The sequence below is a fragment of the Megalobrama amblycephala genome, linkage group LG1 (assembly GCF_018812025.1).
Source record: "Megalobrama amblycephala isolate DHTTF-2021 linkage group LG1, ASM1881202v1, whole genome shotgun sequence".
In the NCBI taxonomy this organism is placed as follows: Eukaryota; Metazoa; Chordata; class Actinopteri; order Cypriniformes; family Xenocyprididae; genus Megalobrama; species Megalobrama amblycephala.
In genome coordinates this window covers 10,250,804-10,269,615 of record NC_063044.1, presented here as the reverse complement: position 1 = coordinate 10,269,615, position 18,812 = coordinate 10,250,804, and the positions used below count along the sequence as shown (strand labels likewise).

The window sequence follows — 18,812 nt, the reverse complement described above, 5'->3', positions numbered from 1 at the left end:
GAAGTTCCAGTCATGTCTGACAACTGAATATGCTGGAGTTTGTTTTTGGATGAGCAAAGGAGGACTTTTCTTGAAACCCTCCCGAACAACTTGTGGGGATGTAGGTGCTGTTTGGTAATTTTTTTAGGCTTTCTGAGACTCAAGACTCTGCAATTCTCCAGCTGTGATCCTTGGAGAGTCTTTGGCCACTCAAACTTTCCTCCTCACCGCGCATTAGGACGATTTAGACACACGTCCTCTTCCAGGCAGATTTGTAACATCTTTAGTTGATTGAAGCTTCTTAATTATTTCCCTGATGGTGGAAATGGGGATTTTCAATGCGTTAGCTTTTTTCTTATACCCATTTTCTATTTTGTGAAGCTCAACAATCTTTTGCTGCACATCAGAACTATATTATTTGTTTTTTCTCATTGTGATGAATGATTAAGGGGATTTGGCCTTTTTGTTTACACATATTTGTACTCCTGTGGAACAGGAAGTCATGGCTGCACAATTTCATGCTCCTAGTCACCCTGGTGTGCTAAAAAAAGTAAATGTGAATGGGAATATACTTCAGAGATATTTTACTCAGAAGAATTTCTAGGGATGCCAATAATTGTGGCAAACGTGTATTGGAGAAAAACATTTATTTCATAATGAGCTTTCCCCCCATTTTCAATTCTTTTCCTTCAATGAAAGGTTAGAATTTTGTGAATTTTTTGAATGAAAGATCAAAAAGATAAACAATGCAGATTTTTTTTTTCACAGCCACCTTTGCTCATATTTACTAAGGGTGCCAATATTTGTGGAGGGCACTGTAGGTGTTACATTATTGATATCATGATATCATTGATATCATGCTCAGTTGTTTGCTTTATGTTGTTGTTGTTTTTTGTTTTGTTTTTTTGTTTTAGACTGACCAGATACCTGCCTGCACTTGAATCTGGAGCACAAATGAGTCCTGCTATCTATGAGTCTTTTCAAACTGTTTTTCTCTGAGAGCGCTGTACCAGCTCTGTGCCACAACGCAAATGTCTGGGAAATGGGAAAACACCTTGGAAATGCCAGTAATGGTTTACTTGTGTCTATAGTTAAACAGAAACTGAATCCAGGAATGGCACATAGGTATGTAACTGTTAAGTCTCTGTGTTCAGTCAGATCAGTGTGCTCAATGTGCCTTTGACCTTCATTATTTATAGTTGGATTATATTGTGGAAAATGTTGTAAATAAAATGAAAACAAACAAATACCCATTCTCTTAATCTCCTCTCACTCTTCTTTGCCTGTCCCACAGTCACATTCCACATTAATAGTAATTTTTTTAATAGTATTTTTTTTTTTCTTTCAAGGTGTGAATATTCATGGCATTGACATGTTTTATATGAGTGGGCAGGATGATTTTCAATAATTTTGTATTTAACACACTAGTCTACTACATCTGGTACTGAAATATATGTTTAGTATGTGTTTTCTGGCCTTATTTCGAATGACGTAAAAAAAAAATGTTTTTACTAACCAAGCAAAAATCTTTTTTTTTTAATATAAACTTGTACACATGCTGTTTACATAATATTATAGCACAGTTTGTGCGGAATACAGAGTCATTACACATTAGCCATTATAAAAAAAATAGTGTAAATGTCAGGGATAAAATATTCTTTCTGCATTGTTTGTGGTTTCCTAAAGTCAAATGGTTAACCAATATTATAGGCTCAATTTAAATGTTTAAAAATGAAATGCATATTAAGACACAATGGTACTTCAAAAAATTGTTTTTATATGATTTGCTACAAGAGCTGTGCTGAAAAGGTAGAAGCATAGAAATATATGCTTTTCATACAAAACCCATCCAAACTAATGTGCTCAAATGACATCCTCAGACCTCAACATTAGATTTGCCTTAGCCTCGTCTCTACCATGGCATCTAGACCCAGTGAGACCACAGGAGGATCTAGTGCGTCAGTTTGCAGTTTGAGTTAAATCAACCACAAACCCCCCTGATGGTTCATGTAAGAGACCAACAATGTATTGTCTGTCTGGACAAGCAGATGGTGTCTCCTGAGATCTGGGGGGAAATGTCTCAGAGCCAGAAATATGGCTAACATCTCCAGACAATTTATGTACCACAAAAGATGGTGGTTCCTTCAAAGACCTTATGTCGAGCGACCCTCCAAGATCGCTCCCCAGCCCATAAGGGAAGCATCTGTTAGTGTCTTGTGTTGACAGGTCGCTCCCAGCACTGGGCCTTGGGAAAAGAACCAAGGCTTCTTCCACATATCCAAGGAACAAAGGCAATTGTGCGTTACCTTGATCATGCGAAATGGGTTGCCCCTTGGGGAGAACCCCTTGGTCTTGAGCCACCACTGCCAGGGCCTCATGTACAACAGGCCAAAATGTATTACATTGAATGCTGCTCTGGAACTGTTTGACAGTGATGGACTGGCCTAGCTTCAATTTGTTTATGGCTGAGAGAACTGAATCGATCCGAATGGGTGACAGATGTGCTTGCATCGTTGTTGAATCCTAAACCACACACAGAAAAGTGGTTCTTTGTGCTGGAGAATGTACACTTTTCTTGGCATTCAGCCTCAACCCCAATTCCTTCATATAGGTGAGAACGACATCTCTTATTGAGCGAGAATCAACCAATCATTGAAATAATTAAGAATGTGAATGCTCTGAGTTCGTAATGGTGCTAGTCGCATCCCCTATCTTTGTGAAGGTGCGAGGTGACAGAGCTAGGCCAAAAGGAAGATACTGGTATGCTTCATCCCAAAAGCAAACCTCAGGAACCTCCTGTGTTGTGGAAAGATGGATACATGGGAGAATGCATCCTTGAGATCTATCATGACAAACCAGTCCTCAGACTAAATTTGAGACAATTAACTTGAGTGTCAACATCTTGAACCTGCAGCGACACTCTGTTTCTGTATCTGAATGTGAGAGGAGCTAGTAGATGGCAAGGGAGGAATCTTTGTAAAGTAGCCGCTTGCTTCTTCACTTCCTGAAACCTCTCAACAACTGAGATGACAGCACCACTGAAGAGGCCAGGAAGTGAAATAGGGGCGTCAAGGAGAATGTTCTTGTCTTTCTCCATTTTGTCCAACAGATTCAGCCAGAGATGCCTCTCTGTGGCAACTATAGCTGCCAAAAAAAGGCCAATAGATCTGGCCATTTCTTTGGTGGCCCGGAGAGACAAATCTGTGGACCGACGCAGTTCTTTGATCATGTCTAGGCCTACTCCCTCGCCCTCCTCCAGGTCTCTCAGCAGGTCGGCTTGGTATGCTTGCAAAATAGACATCATATGTAAGAAAATACCAGTCTGATATATGCTTTGTCCACTAGAGCCAAAGTTGTTCTGCATAGCCTGGTGAGCAATGTCGGGGCCTTCAGGGACAGTGCTGTCTCTGGAGACATATAATGAACTAAATGATCTTCAATTCTCAGCATCGCCCCATACCAGTGCTCTTTCACCCCCAAGATGGAACAGTAATCAGAAACATGGGGTTGAAGACATTGGCAGAATATGGCTTCCCACAATCTAGATATTAGTGTGTAGATAATGAAAGAAAAGAAGGCCTCGACGAGGAAGTTGCACTCTCGAGGACAGGAATCTCTCATCTAGTTTGCTCTTAGGATGAATTTACTGTCTCTCCGCTGGCCAATAGATGTTTAATTTGGCTACAGCACAAGTGACAACATCCACTAGCTCCTCATAACCAGGGGAACAAGGTGACGAATCCTCTAAATCCCCCACCTCCATGCTCAATGTATCCATCTCCTCAGAGGCGGATACCACAGAACGTGCTTCCAATGCCAGAGAGAAGGCACTAGATCTGGCAGGTGAGAGCAGAGAATGCATGCTACATTCTTAGGCATTTGACACAAACTGCATGTGTGTCCTCATTTGGTATGTATCTGGAACTTGGAAGCACTCATGGCTTGAAATGCCTTTCTGCCATAATGAGATATAGACAAATAACATCATATATATATATATATACACACACACACATATATATACATATATATTATATAGACAAACAACACCAAAAAGACAATTCACACAGAGCAATTGTTGAATGCACGGAAGATGACTCTGTTTGGTTTGAGTGTGCTTTATAGCTTCCTGGTCTTGACGTCTCGCATCATGATTTCACAAGTGTTCCCATAGAGTCGTAACTTCTGACACCGTGCAAGTTCTGTTGAAGTGCTAGTTCCATTGAAAGGGCCACTCTTAAATGTGAGTGTCTTGTGTGTAAATGAATACAGTGCCACGCTTCACTCTAAAACTCATCATATCAGGCTTTATATTTCTATGATTACATCACAAACTCAATTCCTGGAGGGCCCACAGTTCTGCACAGTTTTGCTCCAACCCTAATCAAACACACCTGATCCAGCTAATCAAGGTCTTCAGGATTACTAGAAACTTCCAAGCAGGTGTGAGTTGGAGCTGGTCAGAGTTAAACTGTGCAGAGCTGAGGCCTTCCAGGAATTGAGTTTCAGACCACTGCACTAAGCCATATCACATTCTCACAACCATGCATTGTTGAAATTGTTGTTAAGACCCAACTGGCAAGTAACACCATTTCATTTATTCGCCAGGGCCGTGTTAAGTTTGGACCTTAGCTAAAAGTGTCTCATTCTGTGCTGTCAGAAGTTATCCTTGCAGTTTTGCAGTTTCTTTAGTAATTGTTTCAGACCATTTTAATACATTTACACCTTAATACATTTTACCATTTCAATCTTGATACAATCCACTCACCCCCTAACCTCAAACAAATGATTTTCTGAGATTTATGCAAGGAATTATTCTTCTCAGGACAGAAAATCAGCCTGCATAAATATTTTTAAAAATCCTGCCTGCAAATGTTGCAGTTGTCTGTTGTTTTGGCATTCCATTAAAAACAGATGCAACATTTAAATACAAAATTTAACCCTCTGGGGTCTGAGGGTTTTTTGGGCCCTGGTGAAGTTTTGACATGCCTTGACATTTGTGCTTTTTACAGTTTCTTATGAACTGAAAGTAGACCCTTTACAGTTTTGGATGATGATTTACAACCAAAAATGACCAAGTATTTTAAGTTTCCGCTGTTATCAGGAAAAAAATTTTCAAACTCTGCGCATTCAATGACCCCAGAGTGTTAATGATCATTTATTGTGACATTTTATTACTTATTTTATGGAGGGAAAAAAAACAAACAAGCAAACAAAAAAACATTTACCTCAGTATTTCCAGCTTACAGTTTGGACCCTTCAGTTCATCAAAAAGAAGCTTCATTCCTGAATCCTGCAGATCATTGTTACTCAGATCCAGCTCTCTCAGGACAGAGTTTGAGGATTGTAAAACTGATGACAAGCTCTCACAGGACTGAGCAGTGAGATTACAGCTCTGTAGTCTGTGTAAAGAACAAAATAAACAGTTATATTAATGTGTTTATCAAGTAGGTTTATAATCTGGAGTGCACACATAAACATCACCATTATTGAATTAACACTGCTTAGTGTTCATATGTGTGTACAGAGTGGTAAAAGTAACACTGAAATAGTGTTGCAGTTAATGAGATAATTAAGAGATGATTGAGCATTAGTGATGACCAACTGCTGTTAACAAGCAGAAAAAATAATAGAAATAAAAGAGAAAAGACGAGCAGAAACACAACACTGCGTCTGATTTGAGCGCCACTGTAACGTGTGATTGATGAAAGCGAAGAGGATCCTAGTGCAGCTAAATGTTTATAAAACAAAAACACAAAGTACCTCCAGTCATGGGCAGAATAATACAAATATGGTGAGAAACATGGCATGAAACATAACAGCTAAACAGGATAACACCAGACAAAGAAAACAAAAACTGGGGAATATATACATGGGATAAAAGTGAGGGGGAGGGTCTGATCTCCAGAAACTACAAGGGTAACTATGACAACAAACAAGCCAGGCACAGGAACAAGGGAACACAAGACAGGGCAGACAAGACAAGGACAGTGACATCAACACTGTGATGACAGTTTGTTATCGTCTGTATTATTTGTTTTCTTTTATTTGTTTCTGTTATATTTTGGTTTGTTTTGCCCTGTTTTCAGTTGGCTGCTATTCTACAGCAGCTTTTGTGGTTTTTGCAACCCCTCTGGTTTCTTGGATTGCATTTTTCAACTTTGATCCACCTTCTCTGCATCAGCATCTCTGTTGCCGTTGTGAACTCTCAGCTGTCGGCTTGCTCCAAGCTCTTTCTCTCCTTGATCCTCATTTATCAGACTGAATGTGGGGTGACTTAAAATTCTCCTTATTAATTACTCTATTTGCTTACTGTCATGCTGGGTTGCTTTCCTCTCAGTGAGCAATTTATAGATGCTGTGATGGTTGGGGTTCTGGTTAACGTGGATTTGCTGATGGCTGGCTTTCTCATGGCTATTGCTAGTACGTAAGCTTTAGCACTCATCTAATTTCGGGTGTCCCTCATTTTCAGATTAATCTCCAACACAGAAACTGGGTATTTACCGTAATATCTAAAGGCATCAAATGGGCCTTGACTCTGCAACATAGGAGCATTGCCGGTTGATTTGTGTCACCCAACAGTGTTATGCACATCGCTCACCCCGAAGGATTTTCAACATTCAACAGTCAGCAGCTATGACTTTGTGCATTTGGGCAATTAGTAGAGCATTGAGGAAGCCACAGCTTCTGCAAAAAGATTGTTGGACACCATGATCACTTGTCAAAATAAATCAGACTCAAATTATACCTCAACAGGCAACTTGGGTGTATTGCAAAAACAATTTGTTCTCTTGAACTGGGCCCCTATCATAATGAACAAATTACTGACACCAACCTGGACATATTACTTCTCACTGAAAATTCACAGACACCTAATGATTACATGCATCTTAACCAGTGATGGGACTAACAGCATTATAAATAAACGGCGTTACTGACTAAAAAAAAATATATGCCGCGTTACTATAATTGAACTCACTGAAGCGGTTTTCATCCGAGTCTATCAATTTAATTTAATTTATAGCCTTTCAATTTAATTTCTTAAATACTGGAGAGAATAAACCATAATAATGAGCGTTTACGTAATATAGGCTTATATAGCACTCATAAAGTGCACACATAAAGCTTGCCATAAAGAATTGCACATCTTATAGGCCAATTCACACCACACTGACAAACGCCAACAAACTCGTCTGTTGGAGTTGTTGGATAGGTGTGATACCCCTGTTGCCATCGGTCGGAGTTTGTTTTCACCCGACTGAACATGTTTAATCAGCGTTTATTGGCTCGTGGAATGTCTGTGCGGTGTGAACAGTTTTCCAACAAACAGCAACAAACTCTGACGTAATCTGACCTGGCCACGAACCATTGCCATGACGATGAGGCAAGTCCACCTCAAAGACAGCTGTTTGATCACGCCCGCGCCTCATGCACACACAACAAAGCACTGGAAACGTGACATCACAGCTTGTTTGTTATAAAAAATAAAATGCAGTTTTAAAAAAAAACATATAAAAGGTACAATAGTCCGTAGTGCAATCCGTGCCATTCAGCAAGAGCACTGCTCGACTTCACCGAAAGAGAGAGTAATAACCACCATATGAGAGCAACGCAGGTTTACCTTCAGTTTTGTTTTAAATTAATTCGTTTTGGCTTGTTTAGCTACATGTTTGTATAGGCCTCACATAAATAAAATGGGTCATGCAAAAAAAAAAGTTTAAAAACCGGTGTATACCAACCGCAACGTGATCAGATCGAGATATTGCTGTTGTTGGTGCTGTTTTGTGGTGTTAGCGAGTCTGACTGGGGTTGACACGTGGGGTGATGACATCATTGTTTCAGAAATATACTGATTTTTTCTCAGAACTCTGAACTATTACTAGTGCTGTGTCATCCCATGTCCTACAGTAGGTAGTTAACCAAAATTAGCCAATTACCGCCACGAGGCCGCAGCGTTATATGCACCCAAATGAAAGTAAAATCACCACCAGGTGGCGCAAAGTCACAATTTGCACCAATGCGTGAGACTGCTGTGACATTTGTACTTTTAAATGAAGATAAAATAACAAAATAAATTACTGGTGGTAATAATAGTAATAACAATAATAATATAAAATTTAGTCTTGGCTAATTATTTATCATATAAGTGCATAATGTTCCAGCTATTTGAATAGTCTACTGTTGGAGTGAAATATTACAGTGAACTATCCCTGAACTAACCCTTTAATCTGTCCAATGTAATGACAACACTATCAAGAAGGGGCCCTTTGGAAATTTTTCTTAGGATCCCCATAAGGCCATGGTCAGCCCTGGAAACATATAGTGACAGATCAGGCCATTATTTGTTATATTTTATAAATGATCCACCAGAACGTCCACCAAACAAACTAGGTGTCTGTGAAGTCCCCCAAACTGCAACTAACACCCTGATGCAGAACAGGACTCTGGTTATCCTGGTAACAAATCAAGATAAGACTGGTTTACAACTCAAAGAAATATAGAGTTTCACTCCAAATTCACAAAACAGATTTCCTGAATGATCATTTACATTATATGTCAATACCAGCTCAACATATTAGTATTATAAGAATCTTATTAGCTTCTCCACCAATATCCAATCAAATTACACATGCAAAACACCATGATCGAAGACAAAGGATTCTAAACTTTCTCTCTGAAAGTTTAAATTGCCTCACTGCCCCCTTGAAGGTGATTCAGTCTAAGAACATTGTAAGATTTCTTAAGTTCTAGAGTGTGTATTTGCGTGGTTTTCACCATTTTTCAGATTTTTGCTTCATGTATGTACAGTAAGTATGTTATTTTCCATAACCAGGAAATGAATGTTGTTTTAAGGCTGGTTCACACTCTGCGATTTTTGCCACAATTTGGTCGTCTGAGACAAATTTTGCAAATCCTAAAAGATTCCTATAAACCTAGCCTAAAATCTGTAGTCTTTGATCGCTAGTTTGACATGTTCACTGACAGCCGATTAATGACCGTTGTGATCAAATTTTACCTCAGGCGAAATTCTGGCACTGTCAGAAAATTTGGTGCACAGTCCTCCAATGTGACTTCTCCTACAACGAACATCAAATTGTCTTCATTTTTTTTAAGACAAGCCGTGATCAAAATGAACGAAAGTGATTTCTGCACATTTAGTCCACAAATTATTCTAAAGAAGAAGAGGACATATCAGGAACGGCATGTCTTCCAGAGGTCGTTAACCATGGCTTTTACATACAGATAAACACTTTTCAAGACAATAAATACATGATTGAGATGATGTATGCCTGTATTGACTCATAATTTGCCTCTGAATAGCGCTGGCTCCGTGGGCGTGGACGCATTAGCGGATAATGAGCTGAAACACGGACTTCTGACATGTCTCTTTTCATACAGATTACATAAACACAGAATTTTTGTTTTCGATTTGACTTGCACGATTTAAAACCTGATATTTCAACGTTTCTTTTGACATAAGTCTAATTTTTTTGTCATTAGTATTCACTAAATTACAGTTCATTTTCTGAGAACTATCAGATTGGACTTTGTTCAGAGGGAGACGAGAGATCATGCATCATTTTAGTTTTCTTTATTTTGCAAAAAGCACAACATTTTGTTTTTACTGTGAGTGTATACAAATAAAAGAAGATATTCTATAGTTTCAATTAATATATTACTTATGTCTGTATGACAAAAAATGACTGAGTATTTTAAGTCTGTTTTGCTGCAATGTGAAAAAAATCTGCAAAATGCGCCGGCGCGTTTTCAGACCTCAGGGAGTTAAGCATAGGCCAGGTATATCATGTTATATCTCTTTATGCCGATGACGTTCTTTTGTACCTTTCAGATCCTGAGCGCTTTGTTCCCCCTCTGTTGGATTTATTAAATTCATTTAGCACCTTTTCAGGTTATTCCGTTAATTGGCAAAAAAGCAAGTTCATGCCCATCAGCAATAATATAGATCCAGTTTTCATGCAGAGTCTACCTTTTAAACTGGCTTTGGACTAGGGCTGGACGATTAATCGAAAAGTAATCGAAACCGAAATTCAGAACCTCTAACCGACGTAATTTTCCCATGTCGGTTATTTCGGTTTTTTAATCCTGTTAATACTTCCCCCTTAAAAACATAACTGCGTGTGTAGCCACGTGACTCCGCCCCGTCCAGTCAGTGGCATAAAAGCAAAACACGGAGGTGAACGGCGGTTCAACACATAGTGATGGCGCGCGAGCGGTGAGTCTTGCGTCTTCACTAAACTTTGTCAGTTGTATTTGTTTTATGGTTTGGACATTAAAGCGATTAGACGATCGGATGTGTATTATTATATTGAGCTACGGCGCTCGCATAGATACATACATATATGTATGCCGTGCTCGCGCAGCTGCATGTGGCACAAACACTCATACAAACAGCTGCGCAAAACGTGAAGATCGCGCGCACACAGAGGAACGCAGAAACTTGTTGTCAGCACTGTCCTGTGATTTATCACTAAAATAGCTTAGAAACTCAAAAGTTATAGCATCTATTTTTTCTACTTTTGAAGGAATTATTTACAACCCACAGCTTCACAATTAATAGAGAGACGGTATGACTAATTCACACACACAATCACTACTGGTACTGTGCTAATTTATCTTTATCTGATTTACGAGCAGAAACCTGTAAGAAATGTTACAAACCATAGATAAAATAACTGCTGATAGTGAGCTATGATGTCAGATCACTCTTTCAACAGGAAAAAAAATATCCCACCTTAATAGTCAATCATAGGCTATTTACAGTACAAACCTTGTCAGTGAACTATGAGGGCAAAAAAAAAAAAAAAAAAAAAAAAAAATCAGAAATAAAATAATCGTTCATTAATCGTAATCGAGGTAAAATGTTCAATTAAACGAGGTTTTGATTTTAGGCCATAATCGTCCGGCCCTACTTTTGACATGATAAAATACCTCGGTGTGGTCGTCCCCGAGAATCCAAAGGATTTAGTTAAATTAAATTTTTTATTTTTTTTGCTACTAGATAACTTAAAACAGGACATAGAAAGATGGAGATTACTCCCTATATTAATGATTGGCCACATCAATGCAATTAAAATGGTGAGCCTTCCGAGATTTTTATATCTTTTTCAAAATGTGCCCCTTTTCCTTCCCAAATCTTTCTTTAAAACTCTTGACTCCATTATTATGCCTTTCATCTGGGGATTCAAAAGTGCTTGTATATCTAAGACTCATGTGTATAAACCTAAACACTTGGGGGGTCTCGGTCTGCCTAACTTTCATCATTATTATTGGGCAGCGAATTGCAGAATTTTAATGTATTGGCGTTCATGCAGACACTCCCCCCTGGCTAGCAATAGAACAAAGTGCCTTTCACTCTTCTCTTTCTGATTTGCTTTTTTCAGTACCCCTGCTTAGTAAAGAGGTTCCCAAAGATAATTTAATACTTAATAATTCTATCAAAACCAAGTACCAAGTACTTCCCCACTTACTCCTATTTGTTATAATCATGCATTTAAACCATCTCTCACTGATAAAGTTTTTAAGGAATGGCAAAGCAAAGGAATTTTCAGTGTTAAAGATTTATACTTTAATAAGGCTTTTGCCACCTTTTCCTCAGCTCAGTGAGAGATTCAGTCTCCCTTCTTCAGATATCTTCAGGTCAGCAACTATGCTCGAATTAAAATTTCAAATTTTGATGTTTTGTCTTCAGATTGTAAAATGTTTGACTTATTCTTAAATTCTCCTAATTCTAGAGGCCTAATATCCTTATTCGTTAATGCTTTTAAAGATGAAACAGACTTTTCTTCCCTTCATTTGAAAGCTGCTTGGGAAGAAGACCTGGGGATTCAGATTTCCGAGAGTGACTGGGATAAATGCCTTTTGTCTGTTTATTCATGATCTATACATTCAAGATATCAACTTATTCAATATAAGGTATTACACAGACTTCACTATTGTAAAACAAAGCTTAGCAAATTCTATCCTTCCGTCTCCCCCATATGTGATAAGTGTAAAGCAGCTGAGGGTACCCTGGCACATCTTTTCTGGTACTGTGTACAAATTCAGAGTTTTTGGCTAGAAATCTTCCAGTTTCTTGCCAAGGTTTATAACTGTGTTTTACTCCCCGATCCAATGATAGCAATTTTTGGCTGGTCAGATTTGCTGGAGTCTCTCAGTTTGAAGGTACGTTTACCTGTTCTATATGAAATGATTGTAGCAAAGAAAGTTATTCTGTTGTTGTGGAAGAAAAATGTCAGGCCTCTCTTTTCTGACTGGCTTTCTGGACTCACTTCCACCTTACACCTGGAAAGAATGAGATATACCATCTCTGGGAACTCTGCAAAATTTGACAAAATGTGGGAACCATTTTTTTTTTCTTTTCTGAAGAGCCACAAGGACTAAAAGACTTACACAGTTATTCCGGATCTGTAACAGTATTTTTCTATAAATATGGTAATTACACTCTGTAGGAAATGTTTCTGTATATCGCCATTCCCCTTTTTTTGTGCTTTATTTTACAAATTGCGCAGATTGTTATTATACGTAGGGTCTGTTTGTCTGTTTTTGTTTGTTTTTTTCTGTATGTTTGTAAAAATCATAATAAAAATATATAAAAAAAAGAAATAAGATGATACATACAAGATATGAAATGCATTAAAATGAAGTAAAAACAGGAAAAGGAATTAAAAGAATAAAAAGATAATACATATAAAATAAAATGCAAACAGTTCGGACATAGCACAGTGCTCAATCAGCAAATGCATAGATAAAAAGATATGTTTTGAGTCTGGATTTGAATGTGGCTACTGTTGGAGCACATATGATCTCTTCAGGAAGCTGGTTCTAGCTGCGGCTGGCGTAACAGCTAAAAGCAGACTCTCCTTGCCTTGAGTGAACCTTTGGTATTTCTAACTGATGTGTTCCCATTCAATCGGTCACGTTCGACGTACATCGGACAGACAGGCGAATAGGAATCTCGTAGAATAGGAATCTCCCCAGAGGTGTGTACCATCCGTATCCTTCGGAGCTCCCCAAGATGATAGGATGTCGATCACTGCTTCGGAGGGTGAGCCTGACACTTCGGGGGATGATGATTCGGCGCAGCTGCCTCCTTCGGGGGTGACAGTTGTGCCCGATTCGGACCCGGAAATGATGGCTATGCTTTCCCATAGCCATTGCTATGCAACTGTGCCCTAACTCCACCTGGCGGGGGGAGCCGTCTCTCCCTTCCCGGGCCTGTAAGTACTCTTCGGATCTTACCGGCAAGGCTTATCAGGCATGTGGGGAAGCTGCCTCTGCCCTGCACGCTATGGCGTTGTTGCAGGTCCGTCAGGTCAAGGCACTGAAGGACCTGCACAAGGGTGGTCATGATCCGCAAGTTCTCCAGGATCTTTGTGCCGCGATGGACCTTGTGCTTCGTGCGACGAAGGTCACGGCGCGGTCAGTGGGCCGTGCGATGTCCACATTAGTGGTCCAGGAACGCCATCTCTGGCTGTGTCTCGTGGACATGAGGGATACCGACAAAGTCAGGTTCCTTAATTCCCCCGTGTCCCAGACCGGCCTCTTCGGCGACACGGTCGAGAACTTCACCCAGCAGTTCTCAGCTGTACAGAAGCACTCTGAGGCCATCAGCCACATCCTGCCGAGGCGGTCAGCTGCTGCACCTCCACCGCCCGCAGCACCTAAGTCTGCTCGTCGCCGCACCTGCGAGTTTTGAATTGGAGCCTTTACAAGCTACTGTTCAAAATGCTCACGCAGAAACTAATTTTCGAGTGAATCCGTCCCCAGGATTGGTTTGCAGCGATCGACCTGAAGGACGTGTACTTTCATGTCTCGATTCTTCCGCGACACAGGCTGTCATCAACCGTCAAGGTGGTCTACGCTCCTGTCGCATGTCGCAACTCGTCCGCCATCTCCTCCTCTGGAGTCAGAAGCATCTGAGGTCGCTTCGTGCCATTCATGTCCCCGGTGTGCTCAACCGTGTGGCCGATGAGCTATCACAAGCTGCGCTGCGATTCCACCCCAAGGTGGTCCAGCTGATCTGGAGAGAGTTTGGAGAGGCTCAGGTAGACCTGTTTGCCTCACCAGAAACCTCCCACTGCCAGTTGTTTTACTCCCTGTCCGAGGGAACACTCGGGACAGATGCACTGGCACACAGCTGGCCTTCTGCTGGTTGCATTGGCCTCCATCAAGAGGATAAGAGACCTGCAGTCATTTTCGGTCGATGAATCGTACCTAGAGTTCGGGCCGGGTGACAGCCACGTGGTACTGAGACCCCGGCCTGGCTATGTGCCCAAGGTTCCTACCACTCCCTTCAGGGACCAGGTAGTGAGCCTGCAAGCGCTGCCCTCAGAGGAGGCAGACCCAGGCCTGGCTTTGCTCTGTCCAGTTTGTGCTCTGCGACTGTACATAGACAGAACCCAAAGCTTCAGGACCTCAGACCAGCTCTTTGTCTGTTACGGAGGCCAGCAGAAGGGAAAGGCTGTCTCCAAGCAGAGGATGGCCCACTGGATAGTGGATGCCATCGCCCTGGCTTACCAAGATCAGGGCGTGCCCTGCCCACTCAGGTTGCATGCTCACTCCACGAGAGGTGTCGCGTCCTCCTGGGCGCTGGCTCGTGGCGCCTCGCTGACAGACATTTGTAGAGCTGCGGGCTGGGCGACACCTAACACGTTCGCTAGATACTATAGCCTTTGTATCGAGCCGGTCTCCTCCCATGTTCTCGCCTCAGGTCAGAGGCACGGAGAGGCCCCGGCTTAGTGTCAGCTTGCTGCGCTACATGCGCTTCTTCTCCAGAGAGTCCCTACAAGGCAGACCCTGTCGAGACCTCCAATTGCCCCTCGGCAGCCGATGTGGCGGAGCACCTGGCACCAGGCCTATACTCCACTGCATCCTTGAGAACCGGATCTAGGCTGGTTCCATATGTGTGACCCTACGGGGATCCCATATGTCTGGTTCCACGGTTGCTCCTAAACGAAGCCCGTGTCTTTCCCTCTGGGCTGACCCACCCTTCATTGGGTTGGAGTCACCCCAGCTCTTCCATATGTAGCACAGCCCTACAGGGCTAGTCCATATGTACTTCTCCAAATAACTCCTTCGGGGAAGGATGTGGCTTCTGCAGCGTTCCTTTCCTAAAGGGTAAGGAAAGGGTACACTTCCCAGTGTTATCCAATAGTCTCACTGAATGGGTTTTGGGGAACAGCAGTGATCAACGCTCTCTGTGCTAGCCCTGTCCCACTGTCCTCAGGCAAGGAGATTCAGGTGGCTTGCAACAGAGCGCTGGAAGGGGGCAGCTCCTGTGGCACTTTGGTAGGGATTCCTATTCGTCGTCTGTCCGACATACGTTGAACGTGACCGGCTGAATGGGAATGTCTCGGTTTCGAAGGTAACTCTCGTTCCCTGAAGGAGGGAACGGAGACGCACATCCCGTCGCCACAGTCACTGTACCCTGCTGATGCTGCCGCCTTTCCGGTTCGGCTCCTCAACAAAAACCTGAAGATGCAACGCACCTGCTGCTCATTATATACCCGCGCTGCGAGGCGAGCAGCTGATGCATATGATTGCATGCCAATGTGCATTGGCTCGTTGTAGTTACACTCTAAGTAGATTGGCCTCTCTAGTGAGATTCCTATTCGATGGTCTGTCCGACGTACGTCTCCATTCCCTCCTCCAGGGAACGAGGGTTACCTTTGTAACCGAGACGATCCTATTGATCTTAGTGATCTGTTAGGTTTATATTCTATGAACATATCTGCAATGTATTGAGGTCCTAGGCCAATGAGTGATTAATAAACAAGTAACAGTACTTTAAAATCAATTCTAAATGCAACTGGAAGCCAGTGCAAGGACCTGAGGACTGGTGTGATGTATTCATGTTTTCTGTTTCTGCTCAGAATCCTGGCAGCAGCGTTCTGTACATGCTGCAGCTGTCTTATGGTCTTTTTGGGAAGACCAGTGAGGCAGCCCATTACAATAATCCACCCTGCTGGTGATGAAAGCATGAACAAGTTTCTCTAAGTCTTGACTGGAGACAAAGCATCTAATTCTTTCAATATTTTTGAGATGATAATATGCTGATTTAGTTATTGTCTTTACATGGCTACTGAAACTCAGGTCTGACTCCAAAATCACACCAAGATTCCTGACTTGATTTTTTGTTTGACCCCTAGAGTGAAGGAATGTGTTCACTTTGACAACTTCATCTTTGTTTCCAAACGCAATGACTTCAGTTTTGTCTTTGTTTAACTGAAGGAAGGCACATCCAATTTTTAATTTCATCAATGCATTGGCACAGGGAGTCAATGGGGCTGTAGTCGTAAGGGGATAGAGCAAGGTAAATCTGGGTGTCATCTGCATAGCTGTGATATGCAATTTGGTTCTTTCTCATTATTTGGCTCAGTGGCAGCATATATAGGTTGAACAGGAAGGGTATTGAACCTTGAGGGACTCCGCATGTCATTGATGTCCACTCTGACTTGCTCACATAATAACCTCTCCCTTCTAAGTATGACCTGAACCATTTAAGGACCATCCCAGAAAGCCCAACCCAGTTGTCCAGCCTGTCAAGAAGAATGTTGTGATCGACAGTGTCAAACACAGCACTGAGGTCAAGTAGAACCAGCACTGATCATTTACCTGTATCTGTGTTTATGCGAATATCATTTATTATCTTTATGAGTGCTGTCTCTGTGCTGTGATGCGGTCGGAAACCAGATTGAAAGTTGTCAAAATATCCATTCAAGCTTAAGAATTTGTTCAGCTGATTGAAAACAACTTTTTCAATGATCTTGCCTATGAAAGGAAGATTTGAGATTGGTCTGTAGTTGCTCAATATGGTGTTATCCAGATTGCTCTTTTTCAGGAGGGGCTTAACAACTGCAGAGAGAAGTGAGGCGTTTACCACTTCTTGGAGATCTGCTTCTAAACAGTTAAACACACTTTTGAAAAAAGATGTGGGAAGTGTGTCAAGGGCACAGGTTGATGTTTTAAGGTGCTGTACTGTTTCTTCCAAAATTTTACCATCAATTGCTTCAAAATCAGACATAATAGCAACTTTCTGAGGTTGTGATCTGATCTGTTTTACCCCAGTGCAGCTCAAGGATGTGCTGATTACCTTTCTGATATTATTAATTTTTTCAGAGAAGAAGGAAGCAAACTCACAGCATTTGCTGTCTGAGAGCATTTTACTGGGAATCTGACTTGGGGGGTTTGTTAGTCTTTCTACAGTAGGTTTCTGTTTATAATATTTGAGAAGAAGGTCTATCTTGCTTTGCCTAGTTCCACATTGAAAGCATGAAGGATATCTTTATAAATGTTATAATGGATTTCAAGTTTTGTCTTTCGCCACATGCGCTCAGCTTTTCTGCATTGTCTTTTCATATTTTGCACTGCTGTTGAGTTTCTCCAAGGTGCTTTTTGTCTGCCACTCTTCTTCCTGACTTTCACAGGAGCAATGTTATAAATAACATTCTGTACTTTTGAGTTAAAAGACTCAAGGAGAAAATCAACAGAGTCTGCAGATATGTTTGTTGTTAAATATATAGCTTTCATAAACAGTATACTAGTATTCTCATTTAAGCATCGCTTTTTGACCGAGATAGGTCTAGCTTCAATGGTTGGAGAGATCAATACAGGGAGTGCAGAATTATTAGGCAAGTTGATTTTCTGATCATATTTTTTTCCCAAGCACATTTTACCAATTCCAATCCACATCAATCTTAATAACTACTATTAATATTGTTTTTAATCATTTATAAGTGATATATAATTGTTCATGAAGGCTGGAAATGAAAAATGCCTTATATTCAGGTGTGCAGAATTATTAGGCAAGTTTTCTTTTACAGGCAAAATGAGCCAAAAAAGAGATTTAACTCAGACTGAAAAGTCAAAAATTATTAAATACTCATGAGAAGGACGCAATACTAATGCAATACTAGAAATTGCAAAGTTAAAGCATGACCAAGGGACAGCAAAATGCTCATTGGGTCAGCGGGGTCAGACAAAAACAGGTGGAAAAGAAAAGACACATGTTAACTGCAAAATAATTAAGAATTAAGGTGAAGAATTAAGTGTGAAACCATCAGGAACCCTTTAGTCTCCAGCGCCACCATTTTCCAGAGCTGCAACCTACCTGGAGTCTCCAGAAGTGCAAGGTGTTAGGATCTCAGAGACTTAGGTTAGCTAAAGAATCCTAAAAAATGACCTGCACTTGATAAGAATCACAAGCTGAAGTGTTATAAAATACATGAAGACTGGGTTTTAATAGGGCTTATAGACAGACAGCTTGAGAATGACTCCTGATGGACCAGCACCACATCCTCTTGTACCACTGTTTGAAGAATTTATCCAGAATCTGGCAGTAAGGTGTTTGAGTTCACTTTTAGTCCATCTCTTATCCTGAAATGTCTGTCTTGCAGAGATGGGCTAAAAATGATCTTCCAAAACTTACTGCCAGATTCTGGAAGATAAATTCTTCAAACAGTGGTACAAGAGGATGTGGTGCTGGTCCTTCAGGAGTCACTCTCAAGCTGTCGGTTTATAAGGCCTATAAAAACCCAGTCTTCATGTATTTTATAACACTTCAGCTTGTGATTCTTATCAAGTGCGGGTCATTTTTTAGGATTCTTTAGCTAACCTAAGTCTCTGAGATCCTGAGACCTTGCACTTCTGGAGACTCCAGGTAGGTTGCAGTTCTGGAAAATGGTGGCGCTGGAGACTAAAGGGTTCCTGATGGTTTCACACATAATTCTTAATTATTTTGCAGTTAACATGTGTCTTTTCTTTTCCACCTGTTTTTGTCTGACCCCGCTGACCCAATGAGCATTTTGCTGTCC

At 41.1% G+C, this 18,812-nt stretch overlaps 1 protein-coding gene across 1 annotated transcript in view; it reads right to left on the bottom strand.

Annotated features, from left to right (window-relative positions):
- LOC125250578 (NACHT, LRR and PYD domains-containing protein 12-like) overlaps nucleotides 1–18,812 on the bottom strand; it is a 129,535-nt gene that overhangs the window by 29,769 nt on the left and 80,954 nt on the right. Inside the window, 1 exon segment of the mRNA XM_048163219.1 lies at nucleotides 5,208–5,381. Coding sequence (XP_048019176.1) covers nucleotides 5,208–5,381 — 174 coding nt within the window.